This window comes from Scyliorhinus torazame, chromosome 9, assembly GCF_047496885.1.
Source record: "Scyliorhinus torazame isolate Kashiwa2021f chromosome 9, sScyTor2.1, whole genome shotgun sequence".
Lineage (NCBI taxonomy): Eukaryota > Metazoa > Chordata > Chondrichthyes > Carcharhiniformes > Scyliorhinidae > Scyliorhinus > Scyliorhinus torazame.
The window spans coordinates 67,969,278-67,992,571 of NC_092715.1; the positions used below are offsets into that span (position 1 = coordinate 67,969,278).

General features: G+C 40.1%; 1 protein-coding gene across 8 annotated transcripts in view; it reads left to right on the plus strand.

The window, feature by feature from the left end:
* Positions 1-22,564, plus strand: part of LOC140429273 (ceramide transfer protein) — a 203,761-nt gene extending 181,197 nt beyond the window's left edge. For 7 of the 8 annotated variants that reach the window (XM_072516055.1, XM_072516059.1, XM_072516058.1 and 4 more), the window contains 7 exons: positions 6,361-6,456; positions 6,676-6,808; positions 7,764-7,834; positions 14,223-14,351; positions 14,588-14,717; positions 17,439-17,575; positions 18,853-22,564. In XM_072516055.1, coding sequence (XP_072372156.1) covers positions 6,361-6,456; positions 6,676-6,808; positions 7,764-7,834; positions 14,223-14,351; positions 14,588-14,717; positions 17,439-17,566 — 687 coding nt within the window. In that variant the 3' untranslated portion in view covers positions 17,567-17,575; positions 18,853-22,564. The remainder of the gene's footprint in view (positions 1-6,360; positions 6,457-6,675; positions 6,809-7,763; positions 7,835-14,222; positions 14,352-14,587; positions 14,718-17,438; positions 17,576-18,852) is intronic. The other variant, XM_072516057.1, reaches the window with a different exon arrangement.
* Positions 22,565-23,294: the final 730 nt, after the last annotated feature.

Sequence of the window (23,294 nt, forward strand, 5' to 3'; positions counted from 1 at the left end):
AACACAAATAGAAGGAGAGATTCAAGCATAGGATTATGGAAACCATGGATGCAGATTTGGGGTGCCTTTTTAAAAATGTTTTTCATTGGCGTTTTTCAATTTTACAGGGTGAAACTTTTGTATCCAATATTTACATTTTGTACAGTTTCTTATTTACATACATATTTCTTGGTGTATCCCCCCCCCTTTGCCTTCCTGTCCCCTCCTTGGTATCCCTCTCTTCTGTCCTGAAGCTCTATTGCTGAGCTCCTGTTCTCTTTTCTGCAATTTTTGTTGTAGGCCTTGTGGGTTCGGGGGAGGGGGCTTCCTGCCCCTCCCCCCTTTTCTTCTCTCTGTTACAATCCGGGTTTGCTCCTCCTCTCCGGGGGATGTGCCTTTTTTAAAAATAAATTGAAATGCAAAAGACAATACGTGCAGATAGGGGAGCCATTTACAATGTCAGCTAACGGTGGAGACCAGAAGGGAAGTTGAAATACAATGAGCTCAAGAGAGGGCATTAAGAGGGGATCGAAATTAGTGAGGTTGCCTGAAACAGCCCCACCCCCATTTTAGTATACTGTTGTTTGTTAAATGCTTTCCGAGGTTTTGTTTTGACTCCACTACCATCTGGAAGTCTAATCCGTTCACTTAAACTATCACTGATTTCTCAAAGGATATTCCATATATGGGCAAGTTGCAGTAATTTTTTCCATTTGTCATGCAGCTCTGTATTTGCAATAATAACATATGGACCATTGCAGGATAGATTATCCAAAAAACACTTGGCCGAGCTTATTCATGAGCAAGTGTTGATGCTGGCCTAAGCCAAAATAACATCTGGGTAACTCTTGATAATGTGCAATACAAAGTTAAAAAAATATTGGAATGATCGACAATTGTTGCTATTTATAGACTGGTGCAGTGTTCTTCCACAGAATTTAATTTCCCTTGGACCTATAGGTCTATGATTAGATCCACCTGTTAAGGAAAGTGTTCATTTTTGGGAGACCAATTTGAAAAGGATTTCAAATAAAAAGTAAGAGCCTTGAAAAACTCTCCATTATGCTCTGCATGCTGCAAGAAGATGACTTGAAAAGTATTTTCTTAGAATGTGAACGGTACTGGAAAACAAACATTTATTACACATTCCTTAGGGGTTGACCTGTTCGCCAGATTAAATAGGGGTGACAGGTTTGCTTCCCGAAAAGCAAGTGATTTGACTTTTTGCATAAAATTGTAGTGGTTTTCCCATTTGTCTACAAATTATCCAATTTAGTTAATCTAAAGAGAATTATAATTAAATGAGGACAGAGTTAATTTAAGTGGACTGGGCGTATAGATTAGCAGGAAAGTCAGTAAACAAGCAGTGGCAGACATTTAAGGAGGTAATTCATGACTCAGCAAAAATATATCCCAGTAAGGAGGCAAGATTCTAAGAGAAGGATAAACAAACCATGGTTAAGGAGAGTATTAAGTTGAAAGAAAAAGCATATAAGGAGGCAAAAGTCGGTGACCGCTCTGAAGACTGGGATAAATTCAGAATTCAGCAAAGGAGGACTAAAAAGGTAATAGAGAAAAAAACTAAGGGAAAACTAGCAAAGAATATAAAACTGACACAAGCTTCTTTAAATATAGAAAAAGGAAGAACGAGGTCAAAGTGAACACAGGCCCCTTAGAAAATGAATCTGGGGAGATAGCCAAGGCGAACAAGAAAATGGCAGAAGAGTTGAACAGACGTTTTGCATCAGTCTTTACTGTGGAAGATACTTCGAACATCCCATTAATGCTAAAGAATACGGGGAGGAATCAAATACCATCATCATTACTAAAGAAGTAATATTAGACAAAATAATGGGGCTAAAGGCAGTTAAGTTACCTGGCCCTGAAGGCTTGCTTCCTGGGATCCTAAAAGAAGTAGCTACAGAAGTAGTGGATGCATTGGTTATTTTCCAAAAATCCTTGAATTCTAGAGAAATATCGGTGGATTTGAAAACTGCCAATGTGACTCCCCTATTCAAAATGGGAGGGAGGCAAAAAGTGAGTAACTGTAGGCTGATTCGCCTAACATCTATTGTTGGAAAAATGTTGCAGTCAATTATTAAGGAAGTAATAGCAGCACATTTGGAAAACGATAACCTAATCAAGCGGCGTCAGCATGGCATCATGATAAGGAAATTGTGTCTGACTAATTTATTAGAGTTTTTCCAGGAAATCTCAGGCACAGTGTATAGAAGGGAACCGGTAGGTGTATCGTATTTGTGCTTCCCGAAAGCTTTGGACCTCACAAAAAGTTAAGTCACAAGATAAGAGCCCATGGTGTTGGAGATAGCATATTGGCATGGGTAGAGAATTGCCTAATAGGCAGGAAACAGTGAGTGTGGATAAGGGGTTCTTTTTCAGGTTAGTGATCTGTGATCAATGCTGGACCGCAACTGTTTACAATTTATATTAATGACTTGGAGGTAGGAAGCAAATGTACGATAGACAAATTTGCAGACGACACAAAAATAGATGGAAAGGCAAGTTGTAAGTGGGATACAAACTGCTTGCAAAGGGATATTGATGGGTAAGTAAAAAGGCAAAAAGTTGGCAAATGGAGTATAATGTGGGAAAATGTGAAATTCATTTTGGAAGGGTGAACAAAAGAACAGGATTATTTCAATGGAGAAAAACTGCAGAAAGCTGCAACACAAAGGGACTTGGGGGTACATGAGCACAAAACACAAAACTGGCACACAGGTGCAGCAGGTAATCGGTAATGTTATTGGAATGTTGGTCCTTATTTCAAAGGGGTTGGAGTAGGGAAGTCCTGCTGCAACTGTACAAGGTACTGGTCAGATCACCTCTGGAGCACTGTGAGCAGTTTTGGTCCCCTTATTTAAGGAAAGATATTTAATTGGAGGCAGTTCAGAGAAGGTTCACTCTACTCATTGGCATTTAGAAGAATGAGAGGTGGTCTCGTTGAAATATATAGGATTCTTAAAGGGCTTGACAGAGTAAATGCTGAGAGGATGTTTCCGCTTGTGGGAGAGTCTAGGACCAGAGGTCACAGTCTCAGAATAAAGGGGTGCCAATTTAAGACTGAGATGAGGAGGAATTTCTTCTCTGACGGTTTTGAGTCTTTGGAACGCCTTGCCACAGAGAGCTTTGGGGACAGAGCCTTGTGTATTTTTACGGCTGAGATGTATTCTTGATCAGTAAGGGAATCCAGGGTTACGGGGAAAGGGCAGGAATGTGGACATGAGGAATGTCAGATCCTATTGATTAGCGGAGCATCCTCGAGGAATCGAAAGACCAACTCCTGTTCCTATTTCTTATGATCTTATTAGTTTTGCACCTTATTGTTACTTTTCATGCCATCTAGTTCAGTACCATAGCTACTGTACCTTGAGAGATTAGTGATTATAAGCTATATTTATGTCAGAATCTCTCCTATTCAGGAAGTCACCTCATCAGCGCAAGGTTACTCCCAATCAGCCTCATGGCAACATTAAACGTTTGCACCTCCAGAAAGTGCTTGTCCATGTTTGCAGCCTTTCTCCCATTCTGGCAACTTCAAAATCTATGGATTAGATTTGCCCATGTCCCTGTCAAAATTGCAAAAGTAGGAAGGCGGCTAGCGATCCTTTAGCGACAGGAACTTTATACTTTGCAAATAATGTGTTGAGAATGACTATAAGGACTCAAAAGAAAGTGCTGCTATCTTTTGATGCTCCAAGAGTGATGAACACTTCTTCAGTGATATTTTGCAGATTTGGGAGACATGTCATTGACTGAGTTGGGCACTTTGAAGATCATTGCCACTTTCATTAGGTGCTAATGAGATTTCATATGGAACCTTTTTCTCTGACGTAGATGTTTTAAAACTGTTCCTAAGCTATTGGAAAGTTTTTTTTTTTAGTTTGTGTACTTTGAGCCTGCTACTTGCACAGAATGGTGATTAACATTTCTCAAACAGTAGAATTTTGAGCAACATTATCCTGAAGAAATTGCTTAAGATGATATTGCTGCAATTAATTTTTTCATTAAATGCTGGAGATTGAATACTGATTGTGGAACTCTATGTTGGGATTCTGCAATCTCCATGAAGCTTAATCTGAATGGACTAACTATTTACCATGAAATATTTGTTCCAGTTGTAATATGGCCCATACATACCGTAAGCCAAATAATACTAATGCTATCTGAAAACTCTGCATTTTATAAATGACGTGTTTATAGTTCTACTGTCTTGAATGACTAGCGCTTTGGTACTGGCATTTCTAGTATGATTTTAATGCTGAGTTTTGAGGTTTCTAGCATATGCAATTTGATATTGCCAATGAAGAAGTATAACACTGTGTCAACAAGGTGCAAAGCAATGCAGGCTTGTGAAAACTGTTGGGTTATACATAAATGTATAAGCATTACAATTTCAGGGTTAATATTTATCTCGTAACATCCAGCATGAATTATAAACCATGTGGTTACCTTTAATTGCATTTGTTGATTATAATTGTAGTGCTCACTACGTATCACTAGAGAGCCGCATTGTGCTTTCTCGTACAACCACTATTTGTCACATTTCTATAGTGTTCTTCACATGGAGACGTAAGGTTCTTTACAAGATAGCATATAGTACTTGACTAACGGGACCGAGGGAGTCAGTATTAACCAAAATCACAATTGGAGAGAATATTCTTTGAGAGCTGCAGAGAGTTTGGAGGGTGTGAAGAAACAAAAAGGCAGTCTAATAGGATAGGAAAATAGGAGCAGCAATAGGTCATTCGGCCCCTTGAGCCTGCTCCGCCATTTAACTAGATCATAGCTTATCTTCTACCTCAATGCCATCTTCATGCTTCTGCTTTGAACATATTCAATGACTGAGCCTCCGCAGCCTTCTGGGGAAGATAATTCCAAAGATTCACCACAAAGGATAACTTTGATGAATGATGTAGTAAGGACAGAAACTAAATTGCAGGGTTTGAATAGGGAATGATGGAAGAGTTGTCTAATCCAGAACTTGAAAAAGTTGGGTGGTAGTTGGTGATATTGTTTTAATTTCTCTCCCATATAAATGCTTCCCTCAGAGTTATAAAGATGTAGGGACAGAGCTTAGGGGGCAAGATTAGTACTTTACATGTCATATACAAGAGACTTAATTAATTTATGATCGAATATTGTCAGCTGAGTGCAAGACAAATTCCCTTTTTCATGCCACTCAATCCAGTGAAAGGCAACCAAGGTACTGAATTGCTTTAGCAGGGAGAGACGAACTACAGGCCAAGAGAAATGTGACGTTAGCAACTGATTAGATTCCATTGAGAATACTGTGCTCATTTAAAAGTGACCGTAGCAGGACCATAATGTTACCAAAAATGGACTTGCCCAGAAACAGGTCACCGTCTGAGGATTCAGGGTAAACCATTTCGGACAGAGATAAGGAGACATTTCTTCACACAAAGAGTGGTGAGTCTGTGGAATTCACTGCCACAGAAAGTAATTGATGCTAAAACTTTGAATATATTCAAGAGGTGGCGGGATATAGCACTTGGGGAGAATGGGATCAAAGGCTATGGGGAGAAAGCAGGATTAGGCTATTGAGTTGGATGATCAGCCATGATTTTGATGAATGGCAGAGCAAGCTCGAAGGGCCAAAAGGCCTCCTCCTGCTCCTATCTTCTATGTATGTATCTATAAGACAAAGGAGGAATAGGCCACTCGGCCCATCGAGTCTGCTCTGCCATTCAATCATGGCTGATATTTTTCTCAACCCATTCTCCTGCCTTCTCCCCATAACTCCTGATCCCGTTACTAATCAAGAACCTATCTAACTCAGTCTTAAAGACACTCGGTGATTTGGCCCCAGAAGAAATTCCTCCTCATCTCTGTTTTAAAGAATCGTCCCTTTAGTCTGAGACTCTGAGACTTATGAAGAAAGAATTGGTCTTGTTTTTGTTGCAATAATCTAATAGGAAATTTCAAAATCATGGAAAGAATTGGTGATCCAAATTGTGTTTACTTTTAATTGTTTTAAGGATGGAAAGACTTGAAATTAATAATTAATTTGGGCGCATTTTTTATCCAATGAGTAATAAATATGTGAAATAAATTAGGAAAGGCAGCTGAAACAATTTGTAGAATTTTTGCAGCCGATGGTAGTAGACAGCCAGCGATGTGTGAAAGCTGGAACTGATGCCCACAAGGAACCATTTAAGACAAACTACATTTTCCTATTTCTGACATTTTCTGTAGGCGAGGATATTTTTGAAAAATTAAGTCAATAGTCCGAATTTCATTTGCTGATAACCTGTTGATTACACCACAAGTAACAGATTGTGGCCACAATGCATTGTCTGCTGTATTGCAGGCTGTAAAAACAGTTGCTCTTTGTCTTCACAGGTTGAAGAGATGGTGCAAAATCACATGCAATACTCTCTTCAGGATGTAGGTGGCGATGCTAATTGGCAGTTGGTGGTGGAAGAGGGAGAAATGAAGGTGAGGAATATTTGCACTGTCTGAAGTTTTTAAAACTTAAGTCAATTTTTGTTCTAAAAGTGTAGGTAGATTTTTTTTTTCTCAACTGTGTTTCTGATCAAGGTAAGATCCACCTTATTCTCTGTAGGTGCAAGGTTGAAACTAATGCCTATTTTGTGGCATAGCTGCATTTCAAAATCCAGATTAACCTAATCAACCACAGTTCTCCATTTTGTGCAGGTGTACAGGAGAGAAGTGGAAGAGAATGGGATTGTCTTGGATCCTCTCAAAGCAACACATTCTGTCAAAGGAGTTACCGGTCATGAAGTATGCCATTACTTTTGGAATGTTGATGTTCGCAATGATTGGGAAAGTAAGAATGTTTTAGATTAATTTCAAATTGGTAGTTTATTAAGGCTATTTTTAAAATAAGTTCTAGTTTATGGATAGATCAATAGCAGTCTGCTTGTAGTGTCTGATTGTAACAGTAAAGCTTTGTGGTATGATTGGAGAGAAATGAAAACACAATTCTAAAGATGTGGGGACAGATCAAGGGGGCAAGATTATACCAAAAAGATTTAATTGTTAATTTATGGTAGAATATTGTTAGTTTAGTGCAAGACAAATTTCCTTATTCATGCTAATTAACCCAGTGAAAGGCAAATGAAGTATTGAGCCCCATTGGCTAAATGTGGCATGCCTCTTTCTTTTAACTCCTGTAAATACTGGATTGAAATGTTGAATGCTCCAGCTCAGCCGAGTTGTGCAGGCGCTTCTGCTTTCGACACTGACAGCAGAGTTCAAGGTCCAGATGAGTTTTTAGCCACTTGGCTAGAGGTAAACTCAATAAAATGTAGGAATGATCATTCATAGCCACGCAGCGCAGCTGACTAATGTAAACTGTTCTCCATTTTCTTAGTCATTTATTCTCAAAACTGCAGAAGGGCACCAGTCTTTGGCAACTAGGTTTTCCATATGTGGAAGTAATCCCCACTCTAATCTTGCACCTTTATCTAATTTCAGAAGTAGCTGTTGATTTTACTTTAAGGTTGTACCCATATGTACAATCAACACCTTAATTAGTATTGGGGGAGTGTCCATTGCCTGAGGTGCTGCGTCTCAGTTGAGGTGATATAATGAGTCAATCAAGTGAGCGTTAACAGCCCATGATTCATTTAAAGAACAGCAGGGATTTCTTTCATGATTTCCTTGGTCAACATTCCTCCCTCAAATAAAAGCAAAATAACTGGTGACTTATTCGTATTGCAAGTGCCCATTCATTTCTATGTAGTGATTTGACAAGAAATGTATCTGTTTATACTCCACAGCAACTATTGAAAACTTTCATGTGCTAGAAATTCTATCAGACAATGCAATCATCATCTACCAGACGCACAAGGTATGTACTCTGTTATTAGATATTAAAGCTTTACAGGTGGTGACTTGGTGTAGTGTGCGAGTGTCCCAGGTTTCTGGGTTGTTTAGGTACATCAGTTTAGCAATGTAGGTCCCATATATTGAATCAATTATATTAAGCTTGCAATGTCCTCATATGCTGAACCTCCAATTTCACATGCACTGTTGAGGGATGATACCCCAGCAAAGAACAGGAAGGAAAAATTTAAACGAGCTGAACTATCTAGGACCACATTAGCATACTGGTTGGCAGCGAGCTCGTGCTTGAGCAGATTTGAGACTGGCTACATGTCACCGGTTTCCCTTGCCACAGTGTGCAGGACTCAAATTTTGACTGGATTAGTAGTTCAGATTTGCTTTATAATCCATGTGTCCGGGTTACAAGATAATTGTGTTGTTCCATTCTTGAGATATATTCCAGGTTGGCTGACCGGTAACACATTGCTGATTATGCTCCCATTTTGCAATGAAAAGGTTTCCTGGAAGCGTTGCTCTGTTTTCACCAAATGAAGTAGCACTTGGCTGATATTCTGTAATTTTCTGGAGACTTAATTGTAAACCAATTTTGTTGGTGCTTCCAAGTTTGATGTATCATCTTTTGTTTTCTGAATGTAACTATTGATTATTTCTATATGGCAGAACTTTCCTCAAACAAATTATGTTCTGTATACATTGGCAGAATTGATCTTGGGAAGTGAGATGCTATATTATAGTACACATGCAGCCCAAATAAATCCTGTCCAGGAAATAATCTGTTATAAATTAATGATAAGTTTTTAAAAGCACGTAAGAGGGAAAGTTGTATGTGCTGCATTTGTGGAAGATCCTGGGGAGATGATGCCGTCAGCATTGTTCCTTTCTCGGCTAAAAGGCAAAACCTCAACAAAGCTTTCTTTAATGTGTAAATGCTGTGTCAATCCCTATTGCTTTTTAAAGTTCCCATGGTATCTTTACTGAAAGATAAATCTCAGATAAACTGCAGAGTGACATGTGTAGCCTGTTATCACTCTGATTCTCTGCCCAGAAAACAAATTATTTAATTTCAATATTTAAAGCTAAAAGCTCATCTCCTTCAAAAAGGGTTATTTAAAACAGTAAATATATGGGATGATAGTTTAAATTGTAAGTAGTTTCCAAAATCAGAATACACCTTTATGTGTAACGATCTGCATTTCAACAGAGGTCATATGCACAAAGATGCATATTGAACATAATTGATATTGCTACCAACAAAATATGCACATTCTTTTACTGGGAGAGCTCACATAATCATATTTATACTGGACGTTTAAAAAAATAAATTTGGAGTACCCAATTCTCTCTCTTTTCCAATTGAGGACAATTTACCGTGGCAAATCCACCTAGAACATAGAACATAGAACGATACAGCGCAGTACAGGCCCTTCGGCCCACGATGTTGCACCGACATGGGAAGTCAAAAAACAAAAGCCATCTAACCTACACTATGCCATTATCATCCATATGCTTATCCAATAAACTTTAAAATGCCCTCAATGTTGGCGAGTTCACTACTGTTGCAGGTAGGGCATTCCACGGCCTCACCACTCTTTGCGTAAAGAACCTACCTCTGTCCTATATCTATTACCCCTCAGTTTAAGGCTATGTCCCCTCGTGCTAGCCATTTCCATCCGCGGGAGAAGGCTCTCACTGTCCACCCTATCTAACCCCCTGATCATTTTGTATGCCTCTATTAAGTCTCCTCTTAACCTTCTTCTCTCTAACGAAAACAACCTCAAGTCCATCAGCCTTTCCTCATAAGATTTTCCCTCCATACCAGGCAACATCCTGGTAAATCTCCTCTGCACCCGCTCCAAAGCTTCCACGTCCTTCCTATAATGCGGTGACCAGAACTGTACGCAATACTCCAAATGCGGCCGTACCAGAGTTTTGTACAGCTGCAACATGACCTCATGACTCCGGAACTCAATCCCTCTACCAATAAAGGCCAACACTCCATAGGCCTTCTTCACAACCCTATCAACCTGGGTGGCAACTTTCAGGGATCTATGTACATGGACACCTAGATCCCTCTGCTCATCCACACTTCCAAGAACTTTACCATTAGCCAAATATTCCGCATTCCTGTTATTCCTTCCAAAGTGAATCACCTCACACTTCTCTACATTAAACTCCATTTGCCACCTCTCAGCCCAGCTCTGCAGCTTATCTATGTCCCTCTGTAAACTGCTACATCCTTCCACACTATCGACAACACCACCGACTTTAGTGTCGTCTGCAAATTTACTCACCCACCTTTCTGCGCCCTCCTCTAGGTCATTGATAAAAATGACAAACAGCAACGGCCCCAGAACAGATCCTTGTGGTACGCCACTTGTAGCTGAACTCCATTCTGAACATTTCCCATCAACCACCACCCTCTGTCTTCTTTCAGCTAGCCAATTTCTGATCCACATCTCTAAATCACCCTCAATCCCCAGCCTCTGTATTTTCTGCAATAGCCTACCGTGGGGAACCTTATCAAACGCTTTACTGAAATCCATATACACCACATCAACTGCTCAACCCTCGTCTACCTGTTCAGTCACCTTCTCAAAGAACTCGATAAGGTTTGTGAGGCATGACCTACCCTTCGCAAAGCCATGCTGACTATCCCCAATCATATTATTCCTATCTAGATGATTATAAATCTTGTCTCTTATACTCCCCTCCAAGACTTTACCCACAACAGACGTGAGGCTCACCGGCCTATAGTTGCCGGGGTTGTCTCTACTCCCCTTCTTGAACAAAGGGACCACATTTGCTATCCTCCAGTCCTCTGGCACTATTCCTGTAGCCAATGATGACATAAAAATCAAAGCCAAAGGCCCAGCAATCACTTCCCAGAGAATCCTAGGATAAATCCCATCAGGCCCCAGGGACTTATCTATTTTCAGCCTGTCCAGAATTGCCAACACCTCTTCCCTACGTACCTCAATGCCATCTATTCTAATAGCCTGGGTCTCAGCATTCGCCTCCACAACATTATCTTTTTCCTGAGTGAATACTGACGAAAAATATTCATTTAGTATCTCGCCTATCTCTTCAGACTCCACACACAACTTCCCATCCCTGTCCTTGACTGGCCCTACTCTTACCCTAGTCATTCTTTTATTCCTGACATACCTATAGAAAGCTTTTGGGTTTTCCTTGATCCTACCTGCCAAATACTTCTCATGTCCCCGCCTTGCTCATCTTAGCTCTCTCTTTTAGATCCTTCCTCACTACCTTGTAACTATCAAGCGCCCCAACTGAAACTTCACTCCTCATCTTCACATAGGCCTCCTTCTTCCTCTTAACAAGAGATTCCACTTCTTTGGTAAACCACGGTTCCCTCGCTCGACGCCTTCCTCCCTGCCTGACCGGTACGTACTTATCAAGAACACGCAGTAGCTGTTCCTTAAACAAGCTCCACATATCCAGTGTGCCCAACACTTGCAGCCTACTTCTCCAACCTATCCCCCCCCCCAAGTCATGTCTAATGGCATCATAATTGCCCTTCCCCCAGCTATAACTCTTGCCCTGCGGGGGTATACTTATCCCTTTCCATCACTAACGTAAACGTCACCGAATTGTGGTCACTGTCCCCAAAGTGCTCACCTACCTCCAAATCTAACACCTGGCCTGGTTCATTACCCAAAACCAAATCCAATGTGGCCTCTCCTCTTGTTGGCCTGTCAACATATTGTGTCAGGAAACCCTCCTGCACACATTGTACAAAAAACGACCCATCTAATGTACTCGAACTATATCTTTTCCAGTCAATATTTGGAAAGTTAAAGTCTCCCATAATAACTACCCTGTTACTTTCGCTCTTATCCAGAATCATCTTCGCCATCCTTTCCTCAACATCCCTAGAACTATTTGGAGGCCTATAGAAAACTCCCAACAGGGTGACCTCTCCTTTCCTGTTTCTAACCTCAGCCCATACTACCTCGGAAGAAGAGTCCCCATCTAGCATCCTCTCCGCCACCGTAATACTGTTTTTGACTAGCAGCGCCACACCTCCCCTTCTTTTGCCTCCTTCTCTGAGCTTACTAAAACACCTAAACCCCGGAACCTGCAACAACCATTCCTGTCCCTGCACTATCCATGTCTCCAAAATGGCCACAACATCGAAGTCCCAGGTACCAACCCATGCTGCCAGTTCCCCTACCTTATTTCGTATACTCCTGGCATTGAAGTAGACACACTTCAAACCACCTACCTGAACATTGGCCCCCTCCTGCGAAGTCAATTCTGTGCTCCTGACCTCTATATTCTCAATCTCTCGTACCCTAAAACTACAATCTAGGTTCCCATGCCCCTGCTGTATTAGTTTAAACCCACCTACTCGGCATATCTTTTTGGATTGTGGGGGTGAGACCCACGCAGACACTGGGAGAATGTGCAAACTCCAAATGGACAGTGATCCAGGACTGGGATCAAATCCGGGTGCTCGGCACCATGAGGCAGCAGTGCTAACCACTGTGCCACCGTGTCACCTTAAATTTCAACTTATTTTATTGCTCATTAGAGTAATGCATGTAATTTCCTGTGCAGGGGTTAAGTTATTTGTTCTACTCTTGTCAACTCATATTACCATCAGGGCAGCTTATTCTGCTCCAGAAATGAACTACACCACCAACCTCCGAAATCCAACCTTCACTGCACTGGGCACTCAATTTCACAGAAATAAAAGAATTTTACACTTGCGTTCGGGTTTATCTTAAATCTAGTTAACATAGTGCCTCTAAGTTGAATTTGTTTTTTCCCTAATGGTAGATCTGTAACTTTCAAGGGGCAGACTGATTTTGTTTACATTGTACTTGGCAAAGTGGTGCAAAATTTCTTTGAGTGTGCCCATCTTGAGAAACTGGGAAAATGCCCAAATTATCCTCCCCGTTCCCCCATGTTGCTTTGATGGTTTTGGGATCGGTCAACCTCCTTAATACTGCTGTCTTCTAATTCCATCTTTTGAAAGATGGATTAGCCAGAATAGCCCATATGGAAGACTAGGTGAGATAGATTTTACAGTCTTTCTACTCTTGAACTAAGTTTTCAAGAAATGTTTGATGGTTTGATGTTGAGATGGCAGTTGATACAATCTTGCGCTCTATTTACTGGCCTCATCGTGCTTGACTTGGTATCGCGACGAGCCTGTTGCGGGATTTGCTACGCTCGAGACGTCTCGCGAGGTTCAACAGAACCTTGTGAGACGTCGCGATCTGAATCTAGCCCATGGTGGGCGAGATCCAGATCAGCATATTTAAATGAGATTCCCCAGTGAGGCCTCGACCAGGTGTCGTTTAGAACTATTCCACACAAACTGGACCAGGCGTAATGGCACCTGGGTGGTCAGGGACAGGGCAGGGTGACACCCTGGCTCTCCCTCTGGCACCTGGGCACCTTGGCATTGCCACCCTCACACTGCCAAGGTGCATGGGTGGTACTGGCAAGGGCACGGCCATGGTGCCCAGGTGCCAGGGTGGCATTGCCTGACGGGGGCCATCCCCATAAAAAGGGGTTTGAGAGCTGGTACGAAGGGGCCTCATAAAGGTTGGGGGAGGGGGAGACTGCCTGAAAAAGGATTCCCATAGCAAGGTGTCCTCATTTGGTGGGGTGACATTGGGTAGGCGATGTGGGGGACATGAAGCTCATTCGGGGCACCCTTTCAAACTGGTGGCCAAATCTCTGAGGAGTTGGTCTAGCCAGTGAGTTCAGCTCAGAAGTGATGATAGGGCGATGCCGGGGAGAAACTCCCCAAGGCCCTAAAATTGACTCTGTGGGAACACACAATGTGGATCTCACCCAAAAAAGCGGCGGGAAAGACCCTGCCAAACCCACCCAAAATAACACTTTGAAATGTTCTGGTCAAATCGCACCCCTTTTCTCTGTGAGAAAATCATGTGAATAATTAAACAGAGATTAGTAAAGTTACCATAGTCCCAGATCTTTGCCCTTTGAGAGGGAGAGCTAACTGGTGTTAATTTAGCCTGAGGAGATTAGCAGCCATACGTTTGATATTAATAACAAGCTGAAATTCTAATAGAATCATAGAATTATTACAGTGGAGGAGTCAATTCAACCCATTGAATCTGCACTGACCCTCTGAAAGAAAACCCTAACTAGGCCCATGCCCCCACCCTAACCCTGTAATCCCTTTTGCGCCCCCCCCCCCGTTAGAAGCATGAATAATTCAAAATATTCAGAGAGAAAAATTGAAGTGTTAATTTTCATTTAGATGATTTGCAAAAGTGAAATTATTTCAGGGTATAAGTCATTTGCAGTAAGTTGGTGACTTGTATCAATGGAAGGTTTTGGACTTGGTAGCTTGCTGATGCTTAGCCAGATTTTTTTTTCCTGTTTTCCAGAGAGTTTGGCCAGCTTCTCAGAGAGATGTGCTTTACTTGTCTGGAATTCGAAAAGTTCCAGCTACAAATGAAAATGATCCAGATACATGGCTTGTCTGCAATTTTTCTGTGGAACATGACAGTGCTCCGGTAAGTGTTCCTTTTCATAAGGATTTCCACAGCAAAATATGCTGTTATTTGTTCATAACTGAGCTGAAGGTTAACTAAGCACATCGAGAAGCTTGGCTTTGCACAATTTTGTTTTATGTTACAATGGAAAATATTGGAATTCGCTCAAGTTTATGTAAAGTCTCTTCACTGAAGTAAGTGTGGTTGTGTGCCGTGCAACTTCAAAATGGTGATGTATTTCTCCACCTATTTCACAGCAGAATAACAGGTGTGTGCGTGCCAAAATAAACATTGCCATGATCTGCCAGACACTAGTAAGCCCTCCAGAAGGGAACCAGGCAATCAGCAGAGATAACATCCTATGCAAGATCACATATGTAGCCAATGGTAAGTTTCAGACTTCGTATTCTGCTGAGTTTACAGTCAAGAGCACCTTCCTGTAGGATGTGGCGAAGGAAGTTGGATGGGCATTTCTCAAGAAGGCTGCTATTGAGTGCCTGCCTGTAGATGCTAACAACACCTTGGAATCCTCAAATCCGGATGTGTGGTTTGGTGAAGCAATATATGGACAGGAATTAGCAACTCGGTCTTTGAGCCTGTTCTGTCATTCTGTTCGATCGAGGCCGCTGTGTACCTGAATTCCATTTATTCACCTACCCCATATCCCTTGATACCCATGGCCAACAAAAATCCTGCAAAATTCAAACGATCCAGCATTTCCAGCCATTTAAAGAAGAGTACCGGATTTCCATTATCCTTCATGTAGATAAACTATGCTTCCTGATTTCACTCCTAAATGGCATATCTCTAATGTTATCTTACCCTTGTTTTGGATTCTCCCACCAGACAAAATAGCTTTTCTGTGTCTATCCTATGAATTGCTTTAGCATTTAAGATTCCTAAATTAGATTGCTCCTCATACATAGGGGAGGCAGTGGCGTAGTGATATTGTGCCGGACTAGTAACCCAGAAACCAAGGGTAATGCTCTGGAGACCCATGGCAGATGGTGAAATTTGAATTGAATAAAAATCTGGAATTAAAAGTCTAATGATGACCATAAAACCATTGTAGATTGTCTTAGAAACCCATCCGGTTCACTAATGTCATTTCGAGAAGGAAATCTGCTGTCCTTACCTGGTCTGGCCTACATGCAATGTGATGACTCTTAAAAGACTCGTGTGAAATTAGGGATGGGCAATAAATGGTGGCCCAGACAGTAACACCTACGTCCCATGAAAGATTTTTTTTAAATAGTTAGAAAAGTAGAAACTAGGAATAGGCCATTTGGCACTTCAAGCCTGCTCCACCATTCAATGTGATCATGACTGACCCTCTGTCTCAACATTCGCCCCTTGATGACATTAAAATCTGAAAAAAATATATGTTCCTTGAATTCATTCAGCGACTTAGCCTCCACAGCCATCTGTGCCAGAGAATTTCACAGGTTCACTACCATTTGAGTGAAGAAATCTTTCTTCCTCCTCAGTTCTAAATGGTCTACCCCTTACCCTGAGACTGTCCCCTAGTTCTGGATTTCCCAACCTGGAAAACATCCTCTCTTCATCTAGTCTGTCCAGTCTGTTACAATTTACTATGTTTCAATCTGAACTCCTCTCATCCTTATAAACTCTAGTGAATACAGGCCCAGTTGAACCAATCTCTCCTCATCGGACAGTCCCGCCAATCACAATATCAGTTTATTGAACCTTTGCTCCACTCGCTCTGTGGCAAGTATATCCTTTCTTAGGTAGGGAGACTGAAACTGCACACAATACTCCAGGTGTGGTCTCACCAAGTGAGGTGTCTCATTCATCAAGGTACTAATCGTTGGAATTTTTTAAAATGGCAATTTTTAAACTTTACTTTTTGTAACTCTATCCTTTCTTTCCCCTCTACTTCTTTCTCTACCTGATTTGACATTGAATTCACCAACTCTAATTTATATTTTACTTCCTTCTCTATCCTCTAATCTGATTGGTTATGGAGATCCACTGTTGTTTACTCTGTTCACTTGGGTCCCAGGCGGCGTCTTTCCCCTGCTGTGGCACCAATAATTCACACTTACAGCAGCTTGCCATGCAGAAGCATTTTTTTAAAGTCCAAATATACAAGGGCATGTCTAACAGCAGATGATCTACAACAGAGTCAGTGATTATGGGAAGGGCAAGGCAGGAAAATGGAGTTAAGGCTACAGTTATATCAGCAATGGTCTTATTGAATGGCGGAGCGGGCTCCATGAGCGAGATGCCTATTCCTATTTCTTCGGATTCTTATGATGCCATCAAATTCCCTGCTGCAGCAAAATTTGAACTGAGATGTTTTTGGAACGCAGGCTCATCAACTTTGTTTTGTGGCCTTTCTAATGGAGTCTGTGAATGTAAATTGATGCTTAGCTTTATTCCCATCTACGACTATTCATTGAAAGCTAATATTCTGCTGGGCTGCAGCTTGTAAAACAACCAGTTTCATTCACTGCCGTTGGCCTTATAGCAAGGTTAAAAAAAATGTTTTTTAAAATATTGTACTTGCCTGCTTCCGTGGGAATATTGCTTGCTTCCCTTGTGTGGTGGACCTTGGTTTGAAGCAGCACAGTCACAAAGCAGAAATGGGGTGCTTCCAAATTCTTGGAAATCATTCATCGTTATCAGCAAGGTGTGATTGAATAGCTCACCAGGGTTAGCCTAACTGGGATAAATTTAAAAATTGTCATTGTTCAGGACTCATTTGTTTGGCAATTTGAATTGAGCTGCAAGTTGAACAATTTATTTTCATTAAATTTTATTTTTATATCATTTCAATTGAATAGATAACTTGAATTAAACAACTTTAAATTGAGAGAGGTGAATTTTGCTTGTGTTTGCATTGTGAAGCTATAATGCAATTTAGATAATCTTTCAAATCGTGTTTTTGATATGTTAAGATTTGGCCTTAGCATTAGTAATTGAGAAAGTGAAAGCATATTTATCTGTGTGTTCTCCAACAGTTTTCGTCCAGAAACATCCTGAACTTTTAAAATGAACTCCTGCCATTTTTAGAATGTTGGTTATTGAATCATTTGTATTTTTAAAAGATCTAATTTGGCCCCTATGTTGTTTCTTTGCTCTTAGTAAATCCTGGAGGATGGGCACCAGCGTCAGTACTTCGAGCAGTTGCAAAACGTGAATATCCCAAATTCCTCAAGCGTTTTACATCTTATGTGCAGGAGAAAACTGCAGGCAAAGACATTCTCTTCTAGTATCTAGAGGTATAATATTAATTATATCTATTAAAGAGGAAAATGGTTACGTCCAGTTTTAAGACAAAAGTGCCCAAGAGCATACAATTCGATATTTTAATAACTGCTAATGCTTAATGAAATTTGAAGGAAATTGTAGTTGTATGGATGTTGGGCGGAGTGAATTATTTAAGTTAGAATCTCAATGACTACACAAACTGCCTTTATTAGAATTAATACACAGCCCTTTAACCAAGTTCCTTGATCCCTGAATTATAAACAGTACCATGTGTGGGGAGACTTCAGGGAATAAGAGGGGAATCATATTTTACTACAAATCACCTCTTCTCCAAGACCTTTGTTTTTCTCTGCTTGAGTATAATTTTGTTGCCACAAGACAAATTACAGATTACACAGCCTAAATGTTTACACCTTGTAGTTGGAAACAGAATTTGTAGCTCACAACTGAGGTCGGATTTATGGCTGCTTTTTTGATGGGCCAAGTACAATTTGCACGAGACTATTGCAATTCGATCTTATTACTGAATGATTACCAGAGGTGCAATAGCTTTAAAATGGTGGTCTCAAAAGGCAGACAGTTGACTTCCAGCTGCAAGGTCCATGTATGGCTTGCACCATAATGAGACCTCCCTCACAGGCTTTGTGGATTAGAGGCTGTCTGCAATTAGCGCAACACTCTTCCTTGTTCATTTATGAACAAAATCTTAGAAGTTTAGGTTGTTTTTTTTTACAGACCATGATCAAGAGAATGAAACATTGACACAATTGCTTAAATAGCTCACCTCAAAGAATTAATAATTCAGAATTCTGTGTCTTAACAAAAAACATTATTATATGGTTCCTTTAACACTGAAAATGTCCTAAGGCGGGGCAGCACGGTGGCGCAGTGGGTTAGCCCTGTTGCCTCACGGCACCGAGGTCCCAGGTTCGATCCCGACTCTGGGTCACTGTCTGTGTGGAGTTTGCACATTCTCCTCGTGTTTGCGTGGGTTTCGCCCCCACAACCCAAAGATGTGCAGGTTAGGTGGATTGGCCACGCTAAATTGCTCCTTAATTGGAGAAAATGAATTGGGGACTCTAAATTAAAAAAAAAAGAAAATGTCCTAAGGTGTTTTACTTAGAAATAATGAGGAACATTCTCTAATGAAATATCTTGTAATGGATTTTAGGACCTTGAGAGTAAGATATGCCATATCAGTGCCTTTTTAATGTGTAAAGAAGTATACAAGTGGCAGGTTTAAACAATAGTCCTAAAAATAGTGACTTTTACCATCTTGTGTCTTTAGTGTTCAGCATGGATTTGCTGCTGTTTCTACCATGCTTTCCCCGGCAATCAATGTATGGAAGAAAATATATCCTCGTACACTCCAGGATTACAGTGACTGAGCTGGGGCATCGAATTTCCAGTGTCCTTCCCTCTTGCAAGGCCTGTGCCAGTTCTCAGCCTGCACCCAACTGATATAGGCTGACATTTTGCATATGTGGCTGATGTTCAACACTGTCTGTGCTCTGTTCCATTTTAGTGCGCCATTGTGTAACTCATCTGTATGTGGAGCTCATGCAGCTGTTTACAATTTGACCCAGCAACATTTTTTTTTATAAAACAATCACACTTTGGATCAAAAACAATAGGTTGATGGCTTTAATTGTTAAAAAGATAGCATGTTTGTTAATGTAGGCCTGCATAATCATGGCCAAAATTTCAACATTTTTGCAACAAACAAAACCTAATTTGTGATCTTAAGTTGCAAAAATGTTCGCCATCTTTGGGGTCTACAGTAAGGTGTAATTTCTTTAAGTCTTACTCAAGTCTTGCTAATTAGCATTCTATAATCACTGAACTCATCACATTCTTTTGCTGGCCTAAAACCAGTCCTTGCTTCTAACCTTGAAACTAATTTAATATAAAACAAATTTGGGGCTGTCTATGCCCTTTGACCTCTGGCATTTGCCCTTTCTCTTTCTTACGATCTCCTATGAAGAACGTACAGTTTTGATGGAGATTTTGAAAAGCTTTATTTCTCTTTTGTTTACAAACTATATTTCTACTGCGTTTTTAGTTTGTATATTTGTTACATATATATTTTGTGTTGTAATTGAAAGTTCTGAAATCTTTTAAGACGGTGGTATGGGCTGGAAGGAGGATTACTTGAAACATGTCAAATGAGGATTTTTCATGTTGAAATAGATTGGTGTTCTAGTCATGACCAGTGTAGACATATCGTCAAAAGATGAATGACTGTTTTAAGCAATATTGGTGGAAGAGGTGTGCATTATTGTGAATAAGGTACGCCGGCTAAGCATAGCTGATAGGTGAAGCCCATTGCATAAATCGTTAGTGCACTACTTTCAGAAGGTGCATATCTTCCCGTTCATTCATGCAATTGTGCATAATCTGTTCTGAATTGAATTAAGTGCTGTTCCTGATGTTTGATCAGAACTAGCCAGTTGTATTTCAGGAATAAATTTACGTGCTCTTGATACATGTTGCTTTGTGGAATGGATGCATCTGAAGAGCTTCAATTCCCATGAAATTCTGTGCAGTGAGACCTTTTTCTTTCTTCCTATTGATTTCAAGGCAATACTTAATGCAGTGTCTGTACCTGGATGCAGCTAAAAATATTTGCACTTGGTTTTCAGGACTGCTGGATTAAAAATTTTTGTCATAAAAGTTGTGCACATTGCACAATCCTTCCGTATTATTTTGCAACAAATTGACTTGTTTCTTTTTAATACCAAGTTTAGGGTTTAGAGCCACCACAAATCCTTTAATGTTGTTAACAATTGATGGTACAACCAATATGATGTAAGCAAATGAATGAATATCAATAATGTGACCAGCAGGCTTTATTTTTACAGCACAATACCACATCACTAACTATACTGTATATATGACAACTGCTTCAAGTGTGAAAGTGCCTAAATTTGAGGAATGGTTATGCGCTCGATAAATTGTTTTGATGTGTTCTATTAGAAGCATGGTCCAGTATGGGTTCTGTGTTGAGGATTAATTTAGAACACTTTTATGTTTAGATTATACAGAAACTTCCAGGCTATACCTAGTAAATCCAGCTGTTTATAAAGAAGGGTTTTCTGATCATTTCCATGCTTCACCAAAACCGTTCACATCTGCATTTAAAATTAATTTGTGGTAAATAACAAATCAACAGGAAGAAAGGGTTTCCTGGCTGAATGCAAGGGTTTTGCTTTCTATTAGACCAAAATAACTGGTTTTGTATAGCTAGTGTATCATCGTAATGCAAAAAGCTGGATATTCTGTTCATTTCGACATTGAGGGAATTTGGGAGTGGTTAATGCAGTCGAGCCATCATATTAAAGAGGGCGCTTTTTGGACTTCTGTTCGTTCCCAGTTTACATTGGTTGGCTGAAATGTGTTGCTTGATGATGGAGATGAAATTAATTTTCTCAGTGCACTCCCCTAAATAGCAGTTACAATTCATATTACAGCTACGTGCAGATTTCCATTTGTACTGGAATGCTCCAAAAACCGCCCCCCACCTTTTTTTAGACTGTTCCCTCCTGTTTTGCATATTCATCTTGCATGTGACTTTTTTGGAGACATTTTAGTGCTAATTTTCTTGCAAGAATTCCTCTATACACTTGATCAATTTTATATAAAATTAGTATTCCAGGTGCATGTATCAAAACAAACATAAAAGTCAGATTTTAAAGAAATGTCACACTGGTTATTGTGTAGCTTCTGTGTCCGTTTAGAGGCTGGTGGCATTGAGAAGTGGTGTTAAAACCAGTGTGCAGTGGTTGAAATTCATCTCACAGACACTGTTGGGTGGAGTGCAGCAAGTGAGGCTTATCATTTCACAGTCATATATTGGAACCTATACTCTGAAGCAGAATACTAATCCCAACTTTGGTAATTAAACTGGTGCTTGGCAATGTTTAAAAAAATTTGAGTTTCAAACAACAGGGAATATTTATGCCTGGGAGATGACCACGCATAAGAGCACTTGTAGCATCTTACTCCGTACTGCTTTTTGGGTCATGCATTAGTTTGATTAAATAGATAGATCCCTCTCTCTGCTGATGGCAGTAGATTCAGTCTCCATTCTTTAGTCTCTAGTTCTTTAGCCTTGCTGCTAATTCAGCTCATAGCTTTCTATGTGGAGAAAATTATTTTCATCTGCCTTACACTAGTTATGCTTTTCAGCTGGACAAAAATGATAACTGGGAGTCATGGAAACAGTCTACTCTTGGACTAGAAATATGGAGTTTGTTACCAGATTGCTTGAATGAGCCATATATACTGGATTCAAAGTGAACATGAAAATCTCAGTGGCTTACAGAAGCAGGTGTTTTATCATGCTGTTTATTTCCAGCACCTATTAATTTCAGTTTACTTAAAAATCCTTGCATTCAACAAGGAACAATCAACAAAGTTTGTGCATAGATCTTTACAGGGAATTTGGGGGGAAACTGTAAATTTTGATTGAATATTCCAAATGAAAAACTGTTATATACCTGACTAACTTATCAATGGGAACTTTAGCAATGATCCGGGTTAAAAACCTGGTACTGGTTTGAATTAAGCTAACTTTTAATAAATTGGGAAGTTTACATGTATAGAACTTGATATTGTTAGCCACAATTGCACTAAATGTGATGTAATTTTGAAATTATTCTGGTATAAAGTGATTACACTAAAAGAGGCGATTGTAAAGTATTGAAACTTCTCTGGAATGTAAAAACACGTCAGTTACAGGTTAAAATATGGACTTTTATTTCAAAATATATTGTGTGTAGAATGTGGTAAGAGATTTGTTTTATGAAAGCTTTATATCCTGATTTAGCTTTGTGTACAGCAAAACACTGGTTAATGTGTGTCTGTGATGTTGGACTGTAAAACAGTTTTTCCAATCAGCAATGTGTAAAAGATCAGTTTATAAAGTTTAGTTCCTTCATGTTATCACAAATTAAAATCCAGTATTTAAAAAGTGAAAAGTATTAAAACATTATAGAAGATTGAGTGGTTTGTGTGTTCTTTGGAACTGTTACTCTTGTTTAATCAGTAATATTCTTGCATTTTCGATATATCTTAAATGCACTCAAATCAGATTTCTTCAGTACTCCCTCATGAGGGTGAAATAACTATTGTTAGTAATAAAAGGAGTTTGCATTTTATAATGGCATCTTTGTGACTTCATCCCAAAGTGCTTTTCAGCCAATGAAGTACTTTGAAATATATTCACAGTTGTGGAAAAAACAGCAATTGCGTACGTCCCACAAACAGCAATGAGATTTAAATGATCTGTTTTGGTGATCTGAAGAATTAGTATTGGCCAGGATATCAAATATCGGTGCCTGCTACTCTTCAATAATGCTTTATTAAGTCCACCTGAGGACAGGTGGGTTTTAATGTCTCATCTGAAAAAAGGCACTTCTGACCGTGCAGGCAGGCCTTGCTCAGTAGTGACTATAAGTGTCGGCCTAGATTTTGGGGCTAAAGTGTCTGGATTGGGACTCAAACCCATAACTTTCTGACTCGGACAAGAGTTTACGACATTTTGGTTCTTCTCATCACTGGATTAGCTGAGATCGACTTAACTCATCACAGGGCAGGAATTCAGATCTGCATCTTACTGCCCTAAGCATCTCAGTGCCACATTTAACACTCCAAAGTTACTTGAGAAATTGATGGAATGGGCAGACGAGTGGAAGATGAAGTTCAATGCAGGGAAATATAAAGTGAGTC